Source organism: Carcharhinus amblyrhynchos, chromosome 5, assembly GCF_965287045.1.
Source record: "Carcharhinus amblyrhynchos chromosome 5, sCarAmb.v2.hapA, whole genome shotgun sequence".
Taxonomy (NCBI): domain Eukaryota; kingdom Metazoa; phylum Chordata; class Chondrichthyes; order Carcharhiniformes; family Carcharhinidae; genus Carcharhinus; species Carcharhinus amblyrhynchos.
Window position 1 is genome coordinate 51,243,993 of NC_137328.1, and position 23,078 is coordinate 51,267,070.

The 23,078-nt window shown below is 39.0% G+C and overlaps 1 protein-coding gene across 3 annotated transcripts in view; it reads left to right on the top strand.

Annotated features, from left to right (window-relative positions):
• Nucleotides 1–23,078, top strand: part of LOC145343022 (semaphorin-4D-like) — a 167,966-nt gene that overhangs the window by 128,686 nt on the left and 16,202 nt on the right. For 2 of the 3 annotated variants that reach the window (XM_080188759.1, XM_080188760.1), the window contains exons 13-15: nt 521–693; nt 3,295–3,347; nt 7,063–9,689. In XM_080188759.1, coding sequence (XP_080044885.1) covers nt 521–693; nt 3,295–3,347; nt 7,063–7,973 — 1,137 coding nt within the window. In that variant the 3' untranslated portion in view covers nt 7,974–9,689. Of the gene's footprint in view, nt 1–520; nt 694–3,294; nt 3,348–7,062; nt 9,732–23,078 lie in introns of those variants that run through there. The other variant, XM_080188762.1, reaches the window with a different exon arrangement.

Here is a 23,078-nt window from a genome sequence, read left to right on the forward strand (position 1 = left end):
GGAACTGACCACTGTGCAATAATCAATTCCACTTCTGACTTGATGGAAGAAAGATCATTTAATGAAGCAGTTGAAGATGATTGGACATAGAAGAAGATTGGATTTGGGACACTATCCTGAGGAACTCCAAAGTAATTTTCTGAGGTTGAGATGAATGATCTTCAACACTCGTAGTCATCTTCCTTTATTCTAGGCATGACTCCAGCAGTGGAGAATTTTTTCTCTTATTCTCGTTAACTTTGGTTTCACGAGAGCTTCTTTGGAGGTTAAATGCTGCCTTGTTAAGTCACTCTTGCTCACCTCAAACTTCTTTGTCTTAAAAAGCCCAAACTAATAGTAAGATATCTGCTCAATGCAGAAAAATTTTTGAGGTATAATTTTGATTGTTAACATTCCATGCTACTTTGATCTCTACCATCAATATTTGGTTATATTTGATAGTCATAATCTTCCTACAGCTCAACAACACTAGTTTAAATTAATATTCTTTTTAATTGATGTTTCACCTTTCTACTTGTAGGACAAAAAGCAACTTTACGCAGGGTCGCATTCCAGTGTTGTTCAAACTCCTGTTGCCTTTTGTGAAAAGTATGGAACTTGCATGGATTGCATTTTGGCAAGAGATCCCTATTGTGCCTGGAACCCCCAAAACAAAATCTGCATTTGGATTACGGAAGATGATATCGATGAGAGGTCGGTGGATTTACATGAAGTATCTTATATTTGTGTAGCTGTTTTAGGTAACAAATAAGTCTTCTTGAGGATGCTCTGTAGTGTAGTTTTTAAAGTTTGCCATTGTCCTGCTGTGAAAAGTCATTATTGTGCAGCAGATTTATTGTAGTATATCACATGGTGAACTCAATCAACTTATTAATTACCTTATTGATTCTAAAAGATGCAGATCCCTGATATATTTAAAAGTGTTTATCTAGCTCTTAACTCCTTGTGTCCCAGAACCACCACCACCTCCCAGTTGATGAATCAAAGTTGGTTCTTATATTTAAAGTAAAATCAAATGTCCATTCAAATTATGCAAATTAAAAAAATTTGCATGTTGCAACTTGTTAGCGTACAAGATCATTTGAATTAAGTGACTTTGAATCAAATTGTGCATTATACAGTGGTTTTTCTCCTATGTTCCACAATAGATTTCCATTTCTAGTATTCATTTAAGATGCAGTTACTTTTTTCTCTTGTTTTAAAAATATCCTTTCTGCATGATTTTTCTCCCTCTTGCCTATTACAGTGGATTTGGAATCCATGCTGAAACTACCTTTGGAGTATCATTGCTGAGGGAGGTTTTAACTGCTGCTGAACAAATGGACATTGTGTGTGATCTAGATCTAGCTCCCTGATCTCAGGCACTGAAGTTACAGTCTGTTGAATTGTTTCATAGACATCTCTTTTGACCCTCGTGCAAATATCAGCCAGCACCCCTCCCAACTCAGCAATGAAACAGAAGTCTATTACCCCATTTCTTTTTTTAAATGGCAAAGCTTTTGCAATGTGCTGAAAAACAAAATACTTTTAAACTTTTTCACATTGTATAGACTTTTCCTCTGGTTTATCACATAATATTGGAAACTTGTAATTCCATAGAACACAATGATTTCTGATCATAATTTGTCTGCCTGGCCTGCCCCCCAACCTCACCACATCCTAACTGGACCCAAAACTCCCCAATGCTTTTCTTGCTGATTGCACTGGGGCTGCTCAGTAAAGACAATGGTTCTGTGGGAGCAGAGTAAAACTAGAAATCTAGTGATACAACTCTTTCTCTGAATTTATCAGCAGCAGCTAAAAGTTTCCATGCCCAAGTGAAGTTTCAAATTTGGAGCGCAAAATAAAAGGGCTGGCCCGTGTGGTAACACCTCACTAATACAGTAAATGGCAGAACCCTTAGGAGTATTGATAAGCAAAGGGATCTGGATGTACAGGTGCACAGGTCACTAAAAGTGGCAATGCATGTGGAGAATGTAGTCAAGAAGGCATATGGCATGCTTGCCTTCATTGGCCAGGGTATTGAGTTTAAAAATTGGCAAGTCACATTGCCGCTTTATAGAACCTCAGGCTGCATTTGGAATATAGTATTCCATTCTGGTTGCCACACTACCAGAAGGATGTGGGAGGCTTTGGAGAGGGTACAGAAAAGATTTACCAGGATGTTGCCTGGTGAAGGGCGTTAGCTATGAAGAGAGGTTGGAGAAACTTGGTTTGTTCTCAATGGAGCGATGGAAGTTGAAGGGTGACCTGATGAAAGGTATGGACAGAGTGGATAGTCGAAGCTTTTTCCCAGGGTGGAAGAGTCAATTACTAGGAGGCGCAGGTTTAAGGTGCAAGGGGCAAGTTTTAAGACAGATGTACGAGGCAGATTTTTTACACAGTGGTGGGTGCCTGGAACTCGTGGCCAGGGGAGGTAGTGGAAGCAGATATGGTAGTGACTTTTAAGGGGCGTCTTGATGAGTACATGAATGAAGTGAGAATAGAGGGATATGGTCCCTGGAAGCGTAAGGAGTTTTAGTTAAGACGGGCAGCATGGTCGGTGCAGGCTTGGAGGGCCGGAGAGCCGAAGGGCCTGTTCCTGTGTTGTAATTTTCTTTGTTCATCCCTAGGCATTTCTAACACACCTACTTGTCAATTATGTCTACTTTTCATTTTAACTATTTCACATGGTCTGTGGTTCAATAGCCTTTTATTTCCCCACTTAATCAAAATGCTACGGAGATAAGCCCGTATCAGAGACATGAGCATGTAACCTAGCCTGATACTCCAGTGCAATAGTGAGGGAGCGCTACATTGTTGGTGTCGTTTTCCAGATGACATGTGGCCCAAGCTTTCCCTTCAGGTGAATGTAAAACATCCTGTGACATGATCGGAAGAAAAGTAAGGAGCTCTACCTGGTGTCCTGGCCAATGTTTACCCCTCAATCAACATTGCAAAAACAGATAATCTGATCATTATCAGGTCGCTATTTGTGGGACCTTGCAATGAGCTAATGGGCTGGCACATTTTCCGAGTTACAGCAGTGACTATATTTGAAAAGTAATTAATTGGCAGTAAAGTGCTTTGGTATGTCTTGAGGTTGTGAAAAGCACTACATAATTATAAAGGAACTTTTACTCAGTATAAATGTAAAGCTCAGGGGATTGAAGGTTTTTGGCAAGTGGCACGCTAGATCTAAGACTTATACTTGTGTAGGAGTATTGGACTATCTTCCCTAAACGTTTTCACCTAATGTATACTGAGGTTGATTCCAATTGTTAATTATGGATCTGAATTGTTTTATTTCGACAGCAGTTTGATGCAGAATCTAAATGGAGCTGCAGCTGCCTGCGGGACTGAAGATGGTATGTGGACAAATACTTTTCATTCCTCTGCATGTGTTTTAATTGTCACTACACTAACCGTTTAACATGTTCCAGAAACCCAGATTTAATAACAGGTCAAATCTTGGTTAATGCAATTCTAAAGATACTAAAGAATTAACAAATTAATCATCTTTTATCCTTACTCTTGTGCATCAATAAGCTGGAACACCCTAATGATCCACATCTACATTGCCTGTCAGAAACCTAATCAAATATTGGGAAACACTAACAAAGATGCATAAAAAATAAATTTGGGAAGCTGCAATGACACAATACCTTGGAGCATCAGAAAATAGCTTGTATATTTCCATATAGGATTTTTTTATTCATTCATGAGATATGATTATCACCAAAAAGACGCTTGTTGACCAGCCCTATTTGCCCTTGAGAAGATGGCTGTTCACTAAACTGTCACAAACTGCTGCAGCCCTTGTGGAGTAGGTATACTCAGAGTGCTGTTCGGAAGGAAATTCCAAGGTTTTGACCATGTGATAGTGAAAGAATGGTTCAGATCAAGATGGTGTGCCCCTTGGAGGGAAATGTGCAAGTGCTTGCAAGTTCCCATGTGTCTGGCCCTTGTCCCTCCATGTGGCAGTGGTTGCAGGTTTGGAAGATGCTGTTGAAGGAGCCTTGGTGTGTTGCAGCAATGCATTTTGTAGATGGGACACACTGCTGCAACTGTGCGTTGATGGTAGAGGGCATCAGTTTTTAAGATGGTAGGTAGAGTGCCAATCATGTTGCTTTGCTCTGGTTGGTATTGAACACCTTGAATGTTGTTGGATATGCACTCGCCCAAGTAGAAGTGGAGAGTACGTTCCCAATGATGGGGCAGTCCAGAACTAGGGGTCATTGTTTTAAGGATAAGAGGTAAACCTTTTGGGACTGAGGTGAGAAGAAATGTCTTCACTCAGAGGGTGGAGTGTGTGTGGAATTCACTACCACAGAAAATAGTTGAGGCCAGAACATTGTGATTTCAAGAAGAAATTAGATACAGCTCTTGGGGCAAAAGGAATATGGGAGGAAAGCAGAATCAGGATATTGAATTTGATGATCAGCTATGATCAAAATTAATGGTGGAGCAAGTAAGGAGGGCCAATGGCCTACTCCTACTTTCTATGTTTCTAATCTATCGCACACCTAGCTGATGCCTTATAAATGGGGGACAGACTTTGCTGAGTCAGGAGATAAGTTACTTGCTGCAGAATTACCAGTCTCTGCCCTGCTCTTGTAACTACAGCATTTGTTGTCTGATTCAGTTAAGTTTCTGGTTAATGGTAACTTGCCGGATGTTGTTCATGGGAGATTTGTGATGGTATTGTTGTTGAATGTCAGGGAGAGATGGTTAGATTATTCCTAGTTGGGGATGGTCGTTGTGCGATACTTATGGGATGCAAACGTTATTTGTCACCTATTAGCTAAAGCCTGATTGTTGTTCAGATGTTGTTGCATGCACACTTCATAGTGGAAACAACATCATCTGAAGAGCACAAAGTGGAGCCAAGAGTGTTTCAAGAACTTAAGTACCTACCCTGTCTAGACGCCATGAGTGGAATAGGAAAATGTGCAATCATCAGTGATCATTCTTCACTTCTGACCTTATTTTGGAGGGATGATTATTAATGAATTCTTGTCATGGGCCTGAGATGATTGGCTTGCAATATTCATAACTATTTTCCTTTGTGCTAGACATGACTAACCATTGGTGAGTTTCTCCTGATTTCTATGCCAAAGGCAGTCAGACACTACCTTGATGGCAAGCGCAGTCACTCTCACCTCGCCTTTGGAATTCAGCTTTTTTAGCCCTTGCTTGGACCAATGCTTTCATGAGATCTGGAGCCAAATGACCCTGCTGGAACCATGTATCAACGAGCAGGTGATTGCTGTGCAAGTGCAACCTGTTAGCAATGTCTGTGACACTTGCATTCCTTGATAATTGAGAGTAAACTCATCAAACGATAATTGACCAGGTTGCATTTGCCCTGCATTTTTGTGGCCAGAACAATTTTGTGGATTTGGGCCAATTTTCTATGTTCTTGGGCAGATGCTAGTGTTGTAGATACACTGGAACGGCTTGGCTAAGAGGTGCAGCTATTTCTTGAGCACAAGTCTTCAGTGCTGCATCTGGGATATTGTCAGAGCCTTGGCTGTTACTGCATTTAGCTGTTTCTGATATCAAGTGGAGTGAATAGAATTGAATGGCATCTGTGAAGTTGGGGACCTCGAGGAAAATGTGATGGGTCAAGCACTTGACATTTTCGAGTAAAAATGGCTGCAAATGTTTCAGCTGTGTCTCTTCCAGTGATGTACTGGGTTCTCCCATCATTGAGGATGGGATGTTCATGGAGCAGCCACCTCTGGTTAATTATCCTCCTCCATTTATGACTCAATGTGGCATTCGATCCCCAAACTGAGTTTCAAATCTGGTCCTGGCTGCCTGTGGATTAATTAGCCTCCCAGTAGGGAGAAAGAAAATTTGGAAGTAAACTGATGCCCAGGTTGCTGTCATCCATTGCTGACTAATTTCAGAATGACTGTGCAGACTTTCCAGGAGTAACTAGCCTATCTGTTTCCAGTTTGTGTATAGTGTAGGGACATCTCTATGGTAGAATCTACCTAGCAAGTTTTTTAAAACATTAGAAAATTTTCCTTAAAAAATTTAAAATGGCACAGTGGTTAGCACTGCTGCCTCACAACACGAGTTCAATTCCAGCCTTGGGTGGCTGTCTGTGTGGAGTTTGCATGTTGTCCCTGTGTCTGCGTGGGTTTCCTCTGGGTGAGGTGCTCTGGCTTCCTCCCACAGTCCAATTAGGTTTACTGGCCAAGCTGAATTGCATCTTAGGTGGACTAGCAGGGTAAATAAGTGGGGTTATAGGGATAGGGCCTGGATGGGATTGTTGGTACAGACTTGATGGGCCAAATGGTCTCCATCTGCACTGTATGGATTCTAAAATATATACTCATTATTTATTTTTTCCTTAAAATCTATTGTTTTAAAATCATGGCATAAAGCTGCTAAAACAGAGAGCTGGTCAGTAAGCAAGGCTGCTTTGATAAAGAATTTAAACCTTTTTAAATAGAAATATCTTAACCTGAAATAGTCTAACCAGGAATATCTATTATAATGTTTCAAAGTATGGAAATTAAAATTGTCATCAAGATATTTCAAGTTCTCCATGAATGTCACGATTGGGTCACTAAATCAGTGAGCCTTCAGAAGTAGGTTCATCCTGTATCTTTGATTATAGACGATTCAGTCTTTAATCCCAGCCTTGACTGACCTTGTGTGCTGAAAAGCCCAAGCTTTGAGAGCAACACCCAGTTACAATGAAGGCAGGTGAAGAAACTGTGGACACGTGTAAATGTCTTAATTATTTTCATTTCTCAGCTCATTTAAAATCAAATCTATAGATATTAGATGCATGCGGATATCAACAGTAGTTAAAATATCAAATGTTATGTAATTATATTTCAGTTTAAATTTAACAATTTGATGAATTGTGGAATAAATGACTCAAAATTGTTAATATTTATAATGAAGCAAAACTGAAAATCGCTATTTCAGAATGTGGGGTGTACGTTTCTTACAGTTGAGTTCCACTTAAATTTTGAACATTCATGTGGAATATTTGACAGTATTATCAAAGCTGAAAGAAATTGACGCGATTGTTTTTTCTTTTTCCCCTGTATTTTATAGTGGAATCTGTATCATTTGAAGAACGCAAAGTAGAGCCAAAAGAGTTTCAAGAACTGAAGTGCCTACCTGTGTCTAGTCTGGCTAAAGTTACATGGAAGTTAAATGGCAAAACTCTAAGTGAGAATTCAAAATATCGGATTGTTCAAAACAATTTTCTGATTTTCTCTGTTACTGAAGAGGATTCTGGCACCTATGAGTGTTGGACAGTAGAAACTGTGAAGGGACGCCTGTATAAACAGGTGGTGAAAAGGTATTATTTGATCGTAGAGGACCCAACTAAAGTCCTAACAACTTCCCCAACTGCGCCATTTACCAAGATGGAAGGTAATTCTGCAACAACTGAGACAAGCACAGATAAAGAACGAAGGTCTCCTCACACTGTCACGTCCCAGATTCAAACTGATGTGTTCACTTCAACTGTGTCGTACACTTCAACTCCCACATTCACAATCTCTACATTGTTAATTTCAGGAGTAGAAGCTTTGAGTGAGCCTTCAGCGGCTGAAAGAAAGTATAAGATGGCATTAACTTTCCTTGTGGTGATGACACTTCTTTTCCTGATGCTACTTAGTTATAACTGTTACATGAAATACTTGCCGGGTCCTTGCCTGAAAGCACGCATGTGCGTAGTCAGCGATGGGAAGAAGCCAGAATTAGATTATGATATGTCTGAGGAGCTGGTAAAACAGCAGGCAGTGAAAATCAATTGGGATAATAAAGGCAGTGGGCAGATAGCTGCTGGGGACAGGGGTTATGAAACTGAATCAGACTGTGGGAATGGAAAAATTCCAAATGCAGAGAAATCACAAGAGCTCAAGCAAATTCAAGAAAACCACTCCATTGGTCCCATTGATCCAGAGAAAGATATAGATATTAAATACATTGACGAGGAAGCCCAGAGTCTTTGCTAGCGTTTTTTGGTATTGCTTAAAGTCAGAAAAGCTGATTGCAAAGTGTGAGAACAGGAAGCTAGGCAAAAAAGGAAATCATGAAATGCTTTGAAAGATTTTCAGTCAGACAAAATAAGTTAAAAGCAAATATCAATTTCATGGTCAACCTGCATTATATTCAGCAATCTCAATAGTTTTCAAATGTGCTCAATATACAGGTCGTTTGAGTTTCATTCCAAATTGGAAATTATTAATTTATCAAATTGGTAAATCTTCAAAGTGCTGTCCAAATTGGAGCATAAATCTTTTTTTGCATATACTGTATATGTAGTATTATGTTGCACTGAAAATTTGAGTAATATTCTGTTAGAAATAATGGCTTATTGCTGCATCTAATGTAGGTTGATGCCTTTGTTTAAGCTAACATTGTACAGCACCTCAGGGATCAGAGCATTAATAATAGATCTGTGTTTTCTTTAGCTTGCCTCTTGAGAAGAATTGAGGAAAGGATATGTTATACATACTTTGGGTAGCTTTAGATTGTGTGTGTGTGTGTCTGTGTGTGTGTGTTGCAATGAAACATGGAGGTCCATGAGACTGTGATTAACAGAATTAATGCATTTTAAAAGGGAAAAAAAATGTACATTGTTAAAATGCTGTTACTGAGCCATGGCCATCGCATAGGGCCTAGTTGCAAAGACTTTTCATTACCAGTGGAAGACTCTTGATGCTCATCTGAGCATTGCATCATCTGTAGCCGCATCACCACAAATGAATTTTGACCACTATGGCATGGGACAAAGAATATACCATGGACAAAAAAAATTGGTTGGCTGCATCCTTTAACAAGCTGATTCTTACAGGCTGCAAAGTTGTTGCTTTTTGAATCTGGATTTTGTAAAAGCCTGATCTGATGGACTTTGGAGTGACTGACTAAGCAGCATTGGAACCTGTTTTGCTCCTATGTATGTTCAATTGTTTTAGTAACCTACTGAACTGCTACTGAGAATAAGAGCAACTGGTGCAATTAACCAGCTTTTTAATCTCTCACTGCTATGGCAGCACTGTTCATTTTGTTTGAATTTTATGTATAATTCATTTCATTTTGTTTTCTGGCATCTTTATTTGCTACTGTGTATATAAGCAAAAACAGGTTCCTTTTGAAATGGTTTCATTCAACAAAAATGTCTCAAAGGTTTTTATGTAGAGCTAACTTCTAGGGAAGTGAGCATTCCATGTGGTACATTTAGTGATATAAATCAGTTCTTTAATTGTATAGGAAATTGTGTATAAAACTACTTTTTATTTTTTTAATTGTGTAAATAGAAGTTAAAGCCAGCAAACACATCTTGTACAGAAACAGCATTTTAGACTACTGAAAATTTAATTGAATGTTGTGTGTTTCCTCTATCAGCCTTGCCATGCCAAAATTTTTATGCAGTCCTTTTTCAGTACCACTACTTCTGTAACTTTTGCCTGGCTGTCTCTTGATTCCCTTATCCTTTAATGCATGACCCATTTTCTTTGTTATTTGTATCTTTAGAACTCTCTTTTTCGGTTTGTGCCTTTCTGTCTCACAGCTTCTCCTGTTTTACCTTTCACTCCTATCGGTCCCTCCTGCACCTCTTGGGCCTGCTCCTTCCTTTGCTATTACCCCATCCGAAGGGTCTTCTCATGATTGGTCCAGTACAGTGGTCCAGCTGTTACCACCACTGCTGAGCGACCAGATACATAGTGTGTGTAGCCCTGGATCTGTTCACCTCTTCTGTCAAGCTATTGGTGAGTGAGCATCTGCTAACAGGAGTACTTACCTTTTACTTCATTTGGGGGCAGGGGCTGAGGCAAAACTGTCCTTTATTTTAGTACTGTGAAACAACTTTCCTTCTCCTTACAAATGTTGTGAATTAGCACAAGTTTTGACATTTTGTAAAGTTTTCAGAGTTCAGAGCCAGTCCCTGAGATTCTGGTAATGTAAGGCAGAGTTTATCAGGAACCCAGAAAATCTTGCTTGTTTTTATATCTTTCACACTGGCTAATAGTTTATCATATGTGGTACTACAGTTTTTAATTCAGTGGATATGTGTGTTGATTACTTTCGATTATAAGCTGAAATAGTTTCTTTTTAAAGAGAAATGCACAATAAAATTCTAAGCAGAAGTCCATTGTATTTTATTAGACTGGCAAGTAACATGCATGTATTGTGAACATTATTCAAAATGATGCAAATATTATGAGCTTGTGTTATTTTTAGTGCATGCCATTCTTGAATGGTAATCTTGATTGCATGCTTATTCATTGAGTTGCAACAAATTTGGTATCACATGATGTTTATAAATTATGGAGTGAATTCCCTTGCAGGTTCTCAATTGGCTACTTTGGCTGCACTTAATGGAAGTCTGCTTACATGTATAAATGAGCTTTCAACTGGACCAATAGCAATGGAACAGGAGGCACCCCAAAGAAATTTATCCTTTATCTTTAACACTAAGTCTCTAGCTGACAGAGGAATTAATCTCTGGTAGTGAGGCTACAGTTTGTCAACAGCACAAAAGTAATTGCTGAGATTCAAAATTTGAGCCTAAGTCTTGACTGAAATTGACACCAGTATAGGTCTAAAAATATATATTTAAATAAACTCCATTACGTTTGTTTGTTATTGGTTACTTAATTCTGCATGTTCTGGCTGAAGCGGAAAACCCACTTTACATCATTATTTATTGAGTTTTAAAATCTTACTTCAAGACTGAGCTAAACGTTTTCATGTTCCTTTCAGCAGGTGAATAGCGCAGTAAATTTTCTGATAGATGGTTTTTTGATAGAAAAAGAATAATTGTCAAAAATTAGGGAACTTGATTTTAGTTCCTTGATGCAAGTACAAGACATTAACAAAAGCCAGTTGCCCACATTACCCCTCTTGGCAATGAAGCTGTTGGAGATAAAAGAAATGGCTGACAACAGATGCTATTGGTTCTGGAAATTGACCAATTTAAGGAAAATAAATCAACAACTAGAATACTGGGCATTTTTCTCTTTAGTACTACTGTAATTACAAAGATGGGATGTGAACTGAAACAATTGCTTTACTGAATCCATAAATGGATTCTGTGATACAAAGTAAATTTGTTAATGTTGAGTACAACTGCAGCACAATGTGAATTAGTTGTATACATGGCTCAAATGCATTAAAAATCCATCACCTGAGCTATAGTTATTGCCCTTTGCAACTTCACTGTTCTTGTCATTTCTTTCTACTGGTAAGGTACAGCATACTAACTGCTGGTAATAAGATTGGTAGCTACATTTTCCAAGCCTAGTCAGACTAATTTGATTAAAAGCAATGTTTTGTTGCATTCCCCTGCTTCTGTCATTGGCAATCCTTGCATCTGTTCTGATACTGAGTTGATACTATATTAGGCAGTGACGCTAGTTGGTTTGAGCTGACGTGTTCTAAAACGATGCAAGTTTCACCATTCTCAAATGGGTGTACCTTGCAAGTTTCCTGAGATGCAACAACTTTATTATTACTTGCTACTAGTAGATAAAGGGGTGAATTTACTTGGGGATTTCTCTCACTGTCATTGTAACTTTGACTGAACTTAGGTAGAAATTTGTTTATACATAATAGGATTTCTGCTGATCAAGCAGGAGAAACTCAAGGAAATTTTAGTGTTAGCTGAGCTGTGGTGGTGGATTGATTTTCAACACCACTTCTTTAACATGATGTAACTGTGACCTTGCACTCTGGAATGGTTGCATCCGTGGCAACCCACTGAGATATTCTGAAACCATTTGGATCAATATTGTGGTTGTCCTTGTATCTTTAATTAATAAATAAGAATTATTGGTTTGAACCAAGGTGTTTTCTAATACAAAATATCAAGCATTTTCAACGCTTGTGTGCTATCTTATTAGATAATTGTATGTGATTGGTGGGAAGGCGGTTTAGCTGTTCATCTCAGGCCTACAGAAATGCTAATAGTTCACCGACTCCAGCTGAGCTCTGAGAGCCCTTATGCTCAAGAATTAGGGAAGTGTATGCATTCATGTGCTTTACCCTAAAGTTCATTTTCTGGGGCGCTTTCTTGGTGTTGATTTCAAGTTGTCAAACTTCACCCTGGGTTCTGCTTCTGCAATCCACTTTGTTTACATGAACAAGCTACTTTCTACAGCACTGCTTCAGAACAAAGTGATTCTGTTGTTTGTCCATTCAGGTCAAATAGTGATAAAATTACAGTATCATTCTAGTCCTCATTTATACTCAATGTTGGAACTAAAATGCTGAGAATAGTATTTCCTACCTGAATAATTCTTTAAACTGAGTAACAGGTAATTTGGCAAAAACGTTTTGTCTCTATGGAATCTTTGAAATTGGATATAAATATTTTTATACAAACACTGAAGGTTTTACAAAATCCATTCATTGGATCAAGGGGAGTGAATTCATTTTAGCTGCCAGTTGCCTAGCTTCAGAACCCTAAACATATTGACCTGTATTTGTATTTTGGAGCACTACCCTGTCATGTTTTCTTCAACAGCATTCTTATTGATTATGGCTTAAAAAGCTATGTTCTGATAGCACAGTTACGATCATTGAGATGTAAGCAGTCTCACAACACTAGGTTAAAGTCCAACAAGTTTATTTGGAATCATCAGCTTTCAGAGCGCTGCTCCTTCATTAGGTGAGTGGATGCACTGGAGCAGCACTCCAGAAGTTCGTGATTCCAAATAATAAACCTGTTGGACTTTAACTTGGTGTTGTGAGACTTCTTACTGTGCCCACCCCAGTCCAATGCCAGCATCTCCACATCTTTGAGATGTGTTTGAGTATCAAAAAGAAAGTTATTTGTTCACCTAAAACGAATAAGAAGCATATGTTAAAATCAGCAGTAATTATGTGTCTCTATGGTATGTTTGGACCATGAAAGAAAAGCACACATTTCTATAGATTATCTCTCATTGCGCTAGTCTCTTTATCCCATTGTCGGGAATATCCAGAAATTAGTCATATTGAGCCGGACACTGATCGACATCATCCAGTACAATTGCGTTGGCAGATTGATTGCTGTGCTGAGGGTTCTATATGAGTACATAGAAAAGACCATTTTGACCCAATTAATCTACTTTTTCCACATTGGTCTCAACTTCAGAACTTCCCTCCTCCCCCACCATCTGCAGAAATCAATTTTGACGTCTAATGAGGTCAAATAATAAACCAAGCCCTTTGGTTACAAGGACAAAAGAACTACTGTCAAATGTATGGAATGTATTCTGGTTCGTTTATTCATTATTTACGTAATGAATAAAACTCCTCACAGTGGAATACGTTTAACCTAAAAATTAGACGTTAGGTATGTTGTTGGATGGTAACTAATTTGCTTTTTATACAGCTAAGTAACTTTGGGCATTGAAGCAGTAGCACGTTTGTGGAGCCTGTGTGTCAGAGTTTCTGCTTCCTATAGATGGACCTTTTCCTTTGTTTCTCTGCCTGGAAATGTCACCCCTGTAACTGACGATAGATGTCCACGATTCTTTAGAAAAATCATGGTCACCAGTACTGCTATGGAAATTGGTTACATTCATTTAAGGCAGATTAAAGTTATTTCCAAATACCACCATTATCTTAAATTCCTTATGTACTGTCCTCCAGCCATTCAAATTTCTCATTCTCCCCTTCTCAAAAAATAATCGTCTTGTTCAATCTGTCATTGCATATTATCCTTCAATTTACCTTTTGCCTCAAGTGACTATGTTGTCACCTTCCAAATCCATGCCCATCTTTCCCACAATTCCATTTTGGAAACCGGTTCTTCCTGACAAAGCACAGAATTGACCTAAACCCAGGTCAGTGATGCCAATCAAAGTGTCTCCTTTTGATCACCTTCCTCCTCTCTCTGAGAGACCAAATTCTCATCCCGAATACATCTCCCATTGTCCAGCTGAAGAGGCCTGTCCTCGATTGATTCCACACTGAAGCTGTTGGGGATTTTCAATTAATTAGAAATAAAATCTGAAATTATAAATTAGTATCAGTAATGATAACCATGAAACAACCAGCATATTTTACAAACTGATTTCCTTTTGAGAAGAAAATTGATGGCACAGTGGTTAGCACCAGGGACCTGAGTTTAATTCTAGCCTCGGGTTACTGTCTGTGTGGAGTTTGTACATTCTCCCCATGTCTGCATGGGTTTCCTCCCACACTCCAAAGATGTGCAGGCTAGGTTGATTGCCAATACTAAAATTACCCCTCAGTGTCAAGGGGATTAGCAGGGTAAATACATAGGATTATGGGGCTAGGGCCTGGGTGGAATAGTTATCAGTGCAGGCTTCAAGAACCGACTGGCCTCCTTCTGCATTGTTGGAATTCTAATGATTCTATATGTGACCCCAGACCCACAGCAATTTGGATGATTTTTAACTGCATCCTGATATGGCCTAGCAAGTCCTGCTTTGTATTGAAGAAAGCAGTCCACCACTCATCAAATGCAATTAGAGATGAATAATAAATGCCCATTTTCTGTTATTGGATACAAGAATTCCTAAATGTATTCATTTGCATCTGTGTTCTTAACCATATTATTTGCTTCTGGTAATTCATGGTTACTTGAACATTATGGTTTTATAGTTTCCTAGACTTGGCATCGTTGATGCATAAGATATTTGATGAACTCATGAAAAAATTAGATTGACTAAATTTCCTTTGCAGCAAAAAAGCATCTTGTTAATTTTATTTGCACGCCCCAAGTTTGAAAATTAAATTCACTCCAAATGGCTCAACAGACACTCAGAATTTTTTTCTCTCGCCAAAGATGTGGAGCTTTTTTTCCCAAAGGGAACACAAGTTTGTTTTAGGGTGAGCTGATTTTAAAATTTTTGTTAATGGAAATTTTTCAAATATCAATCTAGCACAAAATCTGACATTTTTTGCAGATTCTAATGAGAATCACAATACATAGATTTGGATTGTAGATCCTGGTGATCACATTTCTTTGGAACAAAGCTTCAGATCATAAAAGATTGTATATACCACAAATGGCCACAGGACTTGCAGATGAAGTGTGGTCCAATGCTCCAGGAATAGCAATCTTCCCAAAGCATTCACATAGGGAAACAAAATCAACAAAAATATTTCTCTTCAGGTTCAGAAGAGTTTTCAAGTGATCTAGATCTTCTTAAATATCCCAATTGTATTTGATCTCTGTTCTGGCTTTAGGCTCTTCTCTCGCAACTGTAGTAGTGTTGCTTTTGTGATTGTGATTGAAGGATTAGGTATTGATGATGCTGTATTTGGGATGAAGTAGCTGAGACATTTATCAGTGACCATGAATCAACAAGCTGAAGATGGTTTAACTAAAATGCGAGTATCCACATGCAGGAAGATCTGCTGAGTGTTGGAAACTGAGCTGTTGCTGTTTCCAAGGAACTGATCTGTACCTTCATATATCAGTAGATAAGCACAGAAAATGTTATCTTACAATCTCCCACCTTTGGAAAACATGAAGTGTGAAATTGCCATGACCTCAAGGTTATTAGAATTTTTTAGACTTGGTCAGTTATTCCTCAGGTTAAAATAATGTATTATATGTGGCCTTAACTTTGTAAAATACTTGAGTAAAAACCCTAAGAAGCTGAAAAGAAGCATTGTGGCTATATTGCTTAAAGAAACGAGAAGTACTGTTTACACTACATGAGTGCTGATTTGTTGGCATGTGGACTCTGAATGGAAGAGGTGTTGCTATGGAATTTGCATCAGGGAACAGTGAACTGCCAAGCATTTGTTCAAATTCAAACTAGGCAGCCTGACTCTGACCAAAGCATTGCCATGGGAGAATGAACGCAGGAATGCCCCCCGCCTCCCACCACCACCAAGCTTTTGTTTGGTTAAGAAAGCCACTATGTTCCTTCTGCCTGCAAAGGACAGGGCACTTTGTGTGAATATATGTAGCTTATGTTACAATCCCAGTTGTAACTACAGGGACGGGAAGGTCCCAGAATGGAACCTTGGCTCAAAATACCATAACTTTTACTTTATTCATGCAAGGTTCCTTTTAAAAAAAAAGACTGCCAATCTCTAATGGAGATAGTTGTCTCTGACAGCCCATCCCAAATTAACTTAACAGCACAAAAATAAGAAGTTTGACTATAATACAATACTCCTTCAATCTCCCTCTCACATTCACAAATGTAGGCAGATTTTAGGGATAACACAGGTAACAAAATAGCTCCTGTGCTGTAACATTCTCAGTAAATACACAATCCCTGTAAGCCAACAGACCAACTGGAGTCAGACACAGTCTATTCTGAAGTCAAATGGCAAATGTCACCCGATCAAAACTACTTGGTTTTCCCCTCAAATCTCCCCAGATGATTACAGTCAGCTAACTGACCTCAGTGGACCCTGACTTCCACTTGAGTGTTTGCCAAACTCTATTCTCAAAGGCACATCTGATCTCCTGCCAAACAATGCTGTCCCTCAGCTCTGTTCAACAAGGTTCAACTCCAGAATTTGCAACACTCCTTTCAGTATTCTCCCCTGAATTGCTATGTGCATTCAAGCTTGCACACAATCCCTCGGATACCTAGCTCTACCTCGGTATGGGACACAACTGCTTCACAGGCTGTATTAAGGTCACCAGCCTTGCATTTGCTTCAGATATATGGCTCCTCACTAGCCAACTTCACCAGGTCTGCACTTTTAAACTGTCTTTAATTTCAACGAACAGTACCTTGTTCAAATTCCAGTTCATTTTGTCCCTTTGACTTCAACCTTCCTTGAACTTGTCTTTTTATTTCCTGATTTCTAGAATTAATTGTTCTTTAATTTCTTGGACTTGCTTTATTCCCATTACTTCATTGTCCTGTTTCTGTGTCTGGCAGAGCTGAGAGTGTTGTTTCCTTTTTAGCTGTTAAGCTCCAACTGCCCTGGGTCCAGCTCAAACTAAACTCAAAAGGTCTTCTAACTTGGAGGCCCCTGGTTGCTAAGCAATGGCTCAGTCCTTCTCCAAGATTGATTTGTTTTCCACGTCATAAACTAAGCACAATGCAGGCGCGCAGTTTGAAACTAAACCTAAACCCCACAGATGTGGGAATTGTGTGTATGAGAAAGTATGGGTGTGGGGGTGTGCATGTGTGGCTGCATGTGGGAATGAATTTAACATCGATCTAATTAAAATTTTAACCCTCACTAGAAACACTAGGCTCACTTGAGTCTTATTTCTAATATCCAATACAAACCTAAAACAACTATTGCTTCCTGAGCTATGCTGCAAGTCCAACTGATATTCCAAACAATCCTGCAAATCGATTTAAAATTGTGTTGTCCAATTGTGGAATCATAACTAATATTGGGCACTTAGGTGATGCAAGCATGGACTGGTCTGTACTTTGCCTGTTGTGAACAGCCAAAGGGATGTGCTGTTTGATATGATGTGCCAGTTATTTGGATGCCCAGCCAATGCTGCATTAACACAGAAATTTATATACCATATTACTGATACAAAGCACATCTTTCCACTTGCAGCACAAAAACAGGTCATGCACCCTAAAATGCCTACACCAATGTTTATGCTTCATCCAAGCCACTTCCACTTTGTTCTAAATATCTTTTACAAAGTAGTATTTTTCACAAAGATAAAGAATCGATTCCAAAACACTTCTACTTTTTTTATTATTCATTCATGGGATGTGCACATCACTGGGTGGGCCAGCATTTATTGCCTGTTTCTAATTGAATTGAGTGGCTTGCTCAGCCATTTCGGAGAAGTTTGAGATTCAACCACATTGCTGAGAGTCTGGAGTCACGTGTAGGCCAGACCAGATAAGGATGGCAGATTTCCTTCCCTAAAGGACATTAGTGAACCAGATGGGTTTTTATTGACAATTGATGAGGGTTTCATGGTCATCATCATTAACCTTAGTTTCTGGATTACTAGTCCAGTGACAATACCACCACACTGCCTCCCTGATTAATTACATTTGAAGTGCAATCATTGTTGACATAATGGCAAATGCCACATCCCACTGGCAATGTAAAATGAATACTCATGAGGTTAACAAGTCCTAGTTTATTTTGGGTGGTGATTTTAAGTGAAAAATGTTGAAAACCATTCTGCTGAATAGTGCCTTTGGGATATTCTACTTGAACATTTCATCCAAAAGGTGACACTTTCACTTTATAATAAATCAAAGTTCATCAAAGGCTGTAATTCAATGTTAACATTCATAAAATGCAGAAACATCCTGAGTATGTGAACGAAAGCCAAGGTTATTGAATATCTTTTCTAAAACACCTACTGAAGCAACAGGTAAGATTGACCATGCATGAATTTCAGGAATTTTTTGTAAATCAAATAGCAATGGGTTTGTTCTAATCTGTGTTGGGAAGGATATTAAACTTGATCCTCTGAATGCAGCAACTAATGCAAGTTGTCAGCCAATATGTTGCCCTGTAGCAGCAACAACTCGCGTTTATATAGAATCTTTAATGAACAGTCACAGACTTTTCACAAACAGAGCTGTGTAAGATAATGTTGGGTCAGAAGGAAATTGAGGTAGGGGGCCGTAGGATGGGAATTCCAGAGCCTGGGGCTTCGGTAACAGAAGACACGAGTGCCAATAGTGTAGCAATGAATTACGATTGGGAATGCGCAAGGAAACAGAATCAGAGGAGTGCAAGTTACAGCCTCACAACCAATTGTTTTGGTATCAGGCAGCCAATCACATTCATTTTATGAACGCATCTAACAGTGTCATGATTTAGCAATGGAAAGGTTTTTACTGATGTCTGAAATTGGCTTAATTTTTCTCACGTGGACGCCGAAACAATGTGTAATCATATTGAATCAGAAGAAACCTAAAGCCACATGGTTGTTCTCTTCATGCACAAGGACTTTCCAAAATGTTTTGCGAATTATATAAATTCACATGGTGATTCTGTTTAGAAAAGATACCCAAGACTGAATCACCTTAGCTATAATTCACGTTTTAGACATGTTCCTGTAGTCCTATGAATGTTAACATCAAATTATAGCTTTTGATTAACTACAGATATTTATTTAGTACCTGCTAAATATTAAAATTGTATACTTTGTAGCAGGTGTGTGGAGAATATTTGTTGGGTAGAGTCGGTGAAACAAGTGTGAAAAGTAATAAATCTGATCTGATCTATTTATCAGTTCCAGTATTATATTTTCCCAATGTTCGTTCTCCCATTTTCCTGAAGGTTGGAGCATGAGTAGTTTAGCAGCTTTTGTGCTTTAGGCAGGATGCCTTATACATTAACGATGTATTGGCAATTTAGAACAAGTATTGAGTATGTGTTTAGTGGTCAGGAAATCTCTTGGCAACATGCCTGAATTTGCCAAAACACACCACAAGTAGGTAATACCTGTAAACATCCACAGATTTCAACAGCCCTTTGACACCCAACAGAAGGTGCTGGCAGGTTATTCAATTGGGCTAAGGCAGGGCAGGGGGCATGATAGTGATGAAGGTGGAAAAGGAAATAGAAGTAGGATAGTAGCTGGTTTATAATATACAAATTGAACATCAGTCATCTATATTGCACTTCCAAGTCTTTCTGATTCTATTCAATTTTATACTCATGGAATGAACAACTTAGTGCTGGAATACTGGTTATTGACTTTTGGTCCCTTTTGTAATTTGATTTTTGACTGTCATGCATTAACATAATAAAGTATTGTTTCTTATGCGCTATACAGACAAAACATACGGCTCATGAGGAAACGAGAGTACAGAATGTAGTGTTGCAGTCATAGCTAGGGTGTCGAGAAAGATCAACTTAATGCAAGGTAAGTCCATTCAAAAGTCTGATAGGGAAGAAGCTGTTCTTGAGTTGGTTGGTACATGACCTCAGACTTTTGTATCATTTTGCTGGTGGAAGAGAGAACATCTGGCATGTATGGGTTCCTTAATTATGCTGGCTGCTTTGAGGTAGTGGGAAGTGTAGACAGAGTCAATGGATGGGAGACTGGTTTGTGTGATGGATTGGGCTACATTCATGACCTTGTGTAGTTCCTTGCAGTCTTGGGCAGAGCAGGAGCCATACCAAACTGTACAACCAGAAAGAATGCTTTTGATGGTGCATCTGTAAAAGTTGGAGAGAGTCGTAGCTGACATGCCAAATTTCCTTAGAGATGCTTGGAGACAAGAGGACAGCGGTAGTACCACACAACTGTTGTGATTGCAATCAACTAATCACAGTTTAGGAGATTGAACCAGAGGTCTTGGCAGGTCTGTTCAAATCTGTACTTTACCAGGCAAAGCTTTTACTCACCAAAGCCTTACTCCTACATTTATTTATAGTTTTATAACCTAAATGGATTTAAGTTGGAAGTCATATGACTTCTCAGCATTGGACTTAAATTTAAAAAAAAGGCAGATTTAGAAATGTCTACTAAATATAGGTCTGCATGATGCAACATCTCTTCAATGATTAACTTTCTAAATGAACAAGAAAAATCTTGTTTCTTTCAATTCATGTCTCTTTCAGGTCGAAGCAATAGCTACATTTTGACTTCTAATCCCATAATCCTCCGTAGCCATTTTTGTTCTCAGTATATTCCTAACATCAAATTGAACTTCTCACCTCTGCTCCGTTGTTCATATCCTTTTCTAAAAACTTGGGTTCCATTTTTCCTCACCAGTTCTTGACTCTCTTTAGAGCCCAAAACAGGAATCTCTTCTCCATTTCTGGTGAAGTACTTCTGGCTGCTGTCTTGCTCTCCTAGTCCAATAAAGGTGAAACTTGATAAGTAAATGGCATCACCCCTAGCTTCCAACCTCTCTAGTGATTTGGTGACTCTGTGACTTTAAGACAGCACAGCAGAAGAGGGTCAGCTGGCTTGAGGGACCAATCACACCAGAGTGAGGTCTCCTCTCATGCAGAATCATTGAGCAGCCTTGCAGTAAGCATGTATGAACTGGGTCTCTACATTGAGGCAGCCCTGGGCTGCAATCCCCTGTACCTGATTTCTCTTTATCAATGGATACTTTTTTGTTCCTAACGAAGCCTACAGTGTCTTGACATTTGCCTGAGGGGTGCCGTGCTATTACACTCCCTCGAAACCCTCCTTGTCTTTCAGTTGGCTAGAGTGTGATGCAGAATGATACCAACGATGCGGGTTCAATCCCCATTCTGACTGTGGTGATTCATGGAAGCCTGTCTCTTTGCCTTACCACACCTTTGTGGAGTGCTATATATAACAAATCATCCTCCTCTAATGGAGAGATATATACACCTTTTGGTCTGCTGTGAACAAAGGCTAGTTTTTTTTTATTGGTATTATTAATGCCAGTGCTCCTATATCTATTCCTCTTAGCTTCCTTTCAAGTCCAAAATCTCTTAAAAGCTTGCTTCACTCACCCACATGATCCCCAACTTATAAAAACTGTGCAACAGTGATCATCTCAGTATTCTTTCTTAGACCTCAAAAATTCTTACCTCAACCTTTCTTTCTCCCCACAATCCAGAATCACTTGTTGTGGAGATTCAACCCTTAAGCTCATTTTATCAATCCGTTAGATCACCTGTGCTCTGTAATTTCCCTCCATTTGCTCACTTCTGTTCCATATCTTGTGATAAGCATATTTTAATACAATCGGAGTTGAAAATTTTCAGCAATCATAGTTGGAGTGAGTTGCAGATTGAGGGTGAGGATAGTGGAGTTAAATGAAGGATAAGGATATTGTATGGGTTCCTGTGAATGTGTGGAGTCTAAATAATGAATATATTAAAAATTCATTAACAACACAATTTGGCTGCTAGGCAATTACTCCTGACACCAGACAGGCAAGTGAAAAAAAGAGGAAACTGAGTATGCTAAAAATGAAAGTGGATAACTACATCTGCCACAGTAATATTAAAAGTCTGAGTTGCTGTAAAAGGAAGCAAGTTGGATCTTTGAAAGCACAAAATCAAATGGACTTGATATCCCTTCATTATATTGCTGAATCTTGTAAAAACAAAAGCTGTGTTGATATTTTTGAATTCTGTTGAAGCCTTCTTTCCATGTTCAGGTGTACCTGCTGAATTGTACCCAGCAAGGCCGGTCTTTACTTGAACTTGCTTGGTCAAGGCATTATTTTAGAAACTTTAGAAAGTTAGAAGCTCAAGAGTTCATTGCAATTGCTGTCTTAGAGCTTACCCAAGTTGTAAGCGCAAGGCTGCTCATCAGATCCTGCTTTTCCTTGCCTGAATGGCTCGCATCTCGGATTGCAAAGAGAAGTTGAGATGAGATGGTGGAAGGGACTGCCATAATCTTCCAATCTTCCTTTAGATACAGAGGATTGCAAAGTACTGAATGTGGTACCCTTGTTCAAGAAATGGTGCAAGGCCATTCCTGGTAACTTAATTTGTTAATGTTTCCCCGATTACAATTACAAAACCCTTATCAAATATTTCCATTAGAGTTAAAACATTTGTAAAAGACAAATAGTGCTTAGCTGATCTAAATGAATCTTTTGATGCAGAAAATGGAAGTAAACCAAAAACTGCATCAAAACTTCATTCTTTTTGGTGTCTTTAAAATAGACCAAACAAAAGCACAAGTCACCTGACCACAGGGTTTCCTCCTTGTTCTGGAAGCTACCACCAGGAGTTACAAGAACAAACAAATCCCCTCAGGAACTCGCAGATCAAGGCTCATGATGTCTGCAGAGCTGTTACTTTTCTCACACCCAGGTCTATCCAGGTCCATTGCAAAACGAAACCGGATGAAGGGACTCAATGCCATTCGCATACTGATAAGCTTATCCCTCTAGTAATGACCCTGACATTATCAATCCTGAAATAAAAGCTCTTTTGAAATCATTATGTAATAAATGTCACATGACTCAAGTAAAATCCTCCTCGTTCTTTTGAGAATGAAGAAACCCTTTAGTGAAACAACATGAAATGGAGTTCCAGGCTGAACAGTTTGGTCCTCATATCAGCTGGGACATTTCCTACCATCACCTGGAGGACTGACCCAGTCTCTCTGTATCAACTTCATATTGTATCAGCACCAACTATAATGAGAACTCTACACCCCTGGTCTCCAGACACCTGATCCGGAGCTCCTATGTGTGACTCCTGATAATCCTGTGAACTAACATTAATTTGTGGCT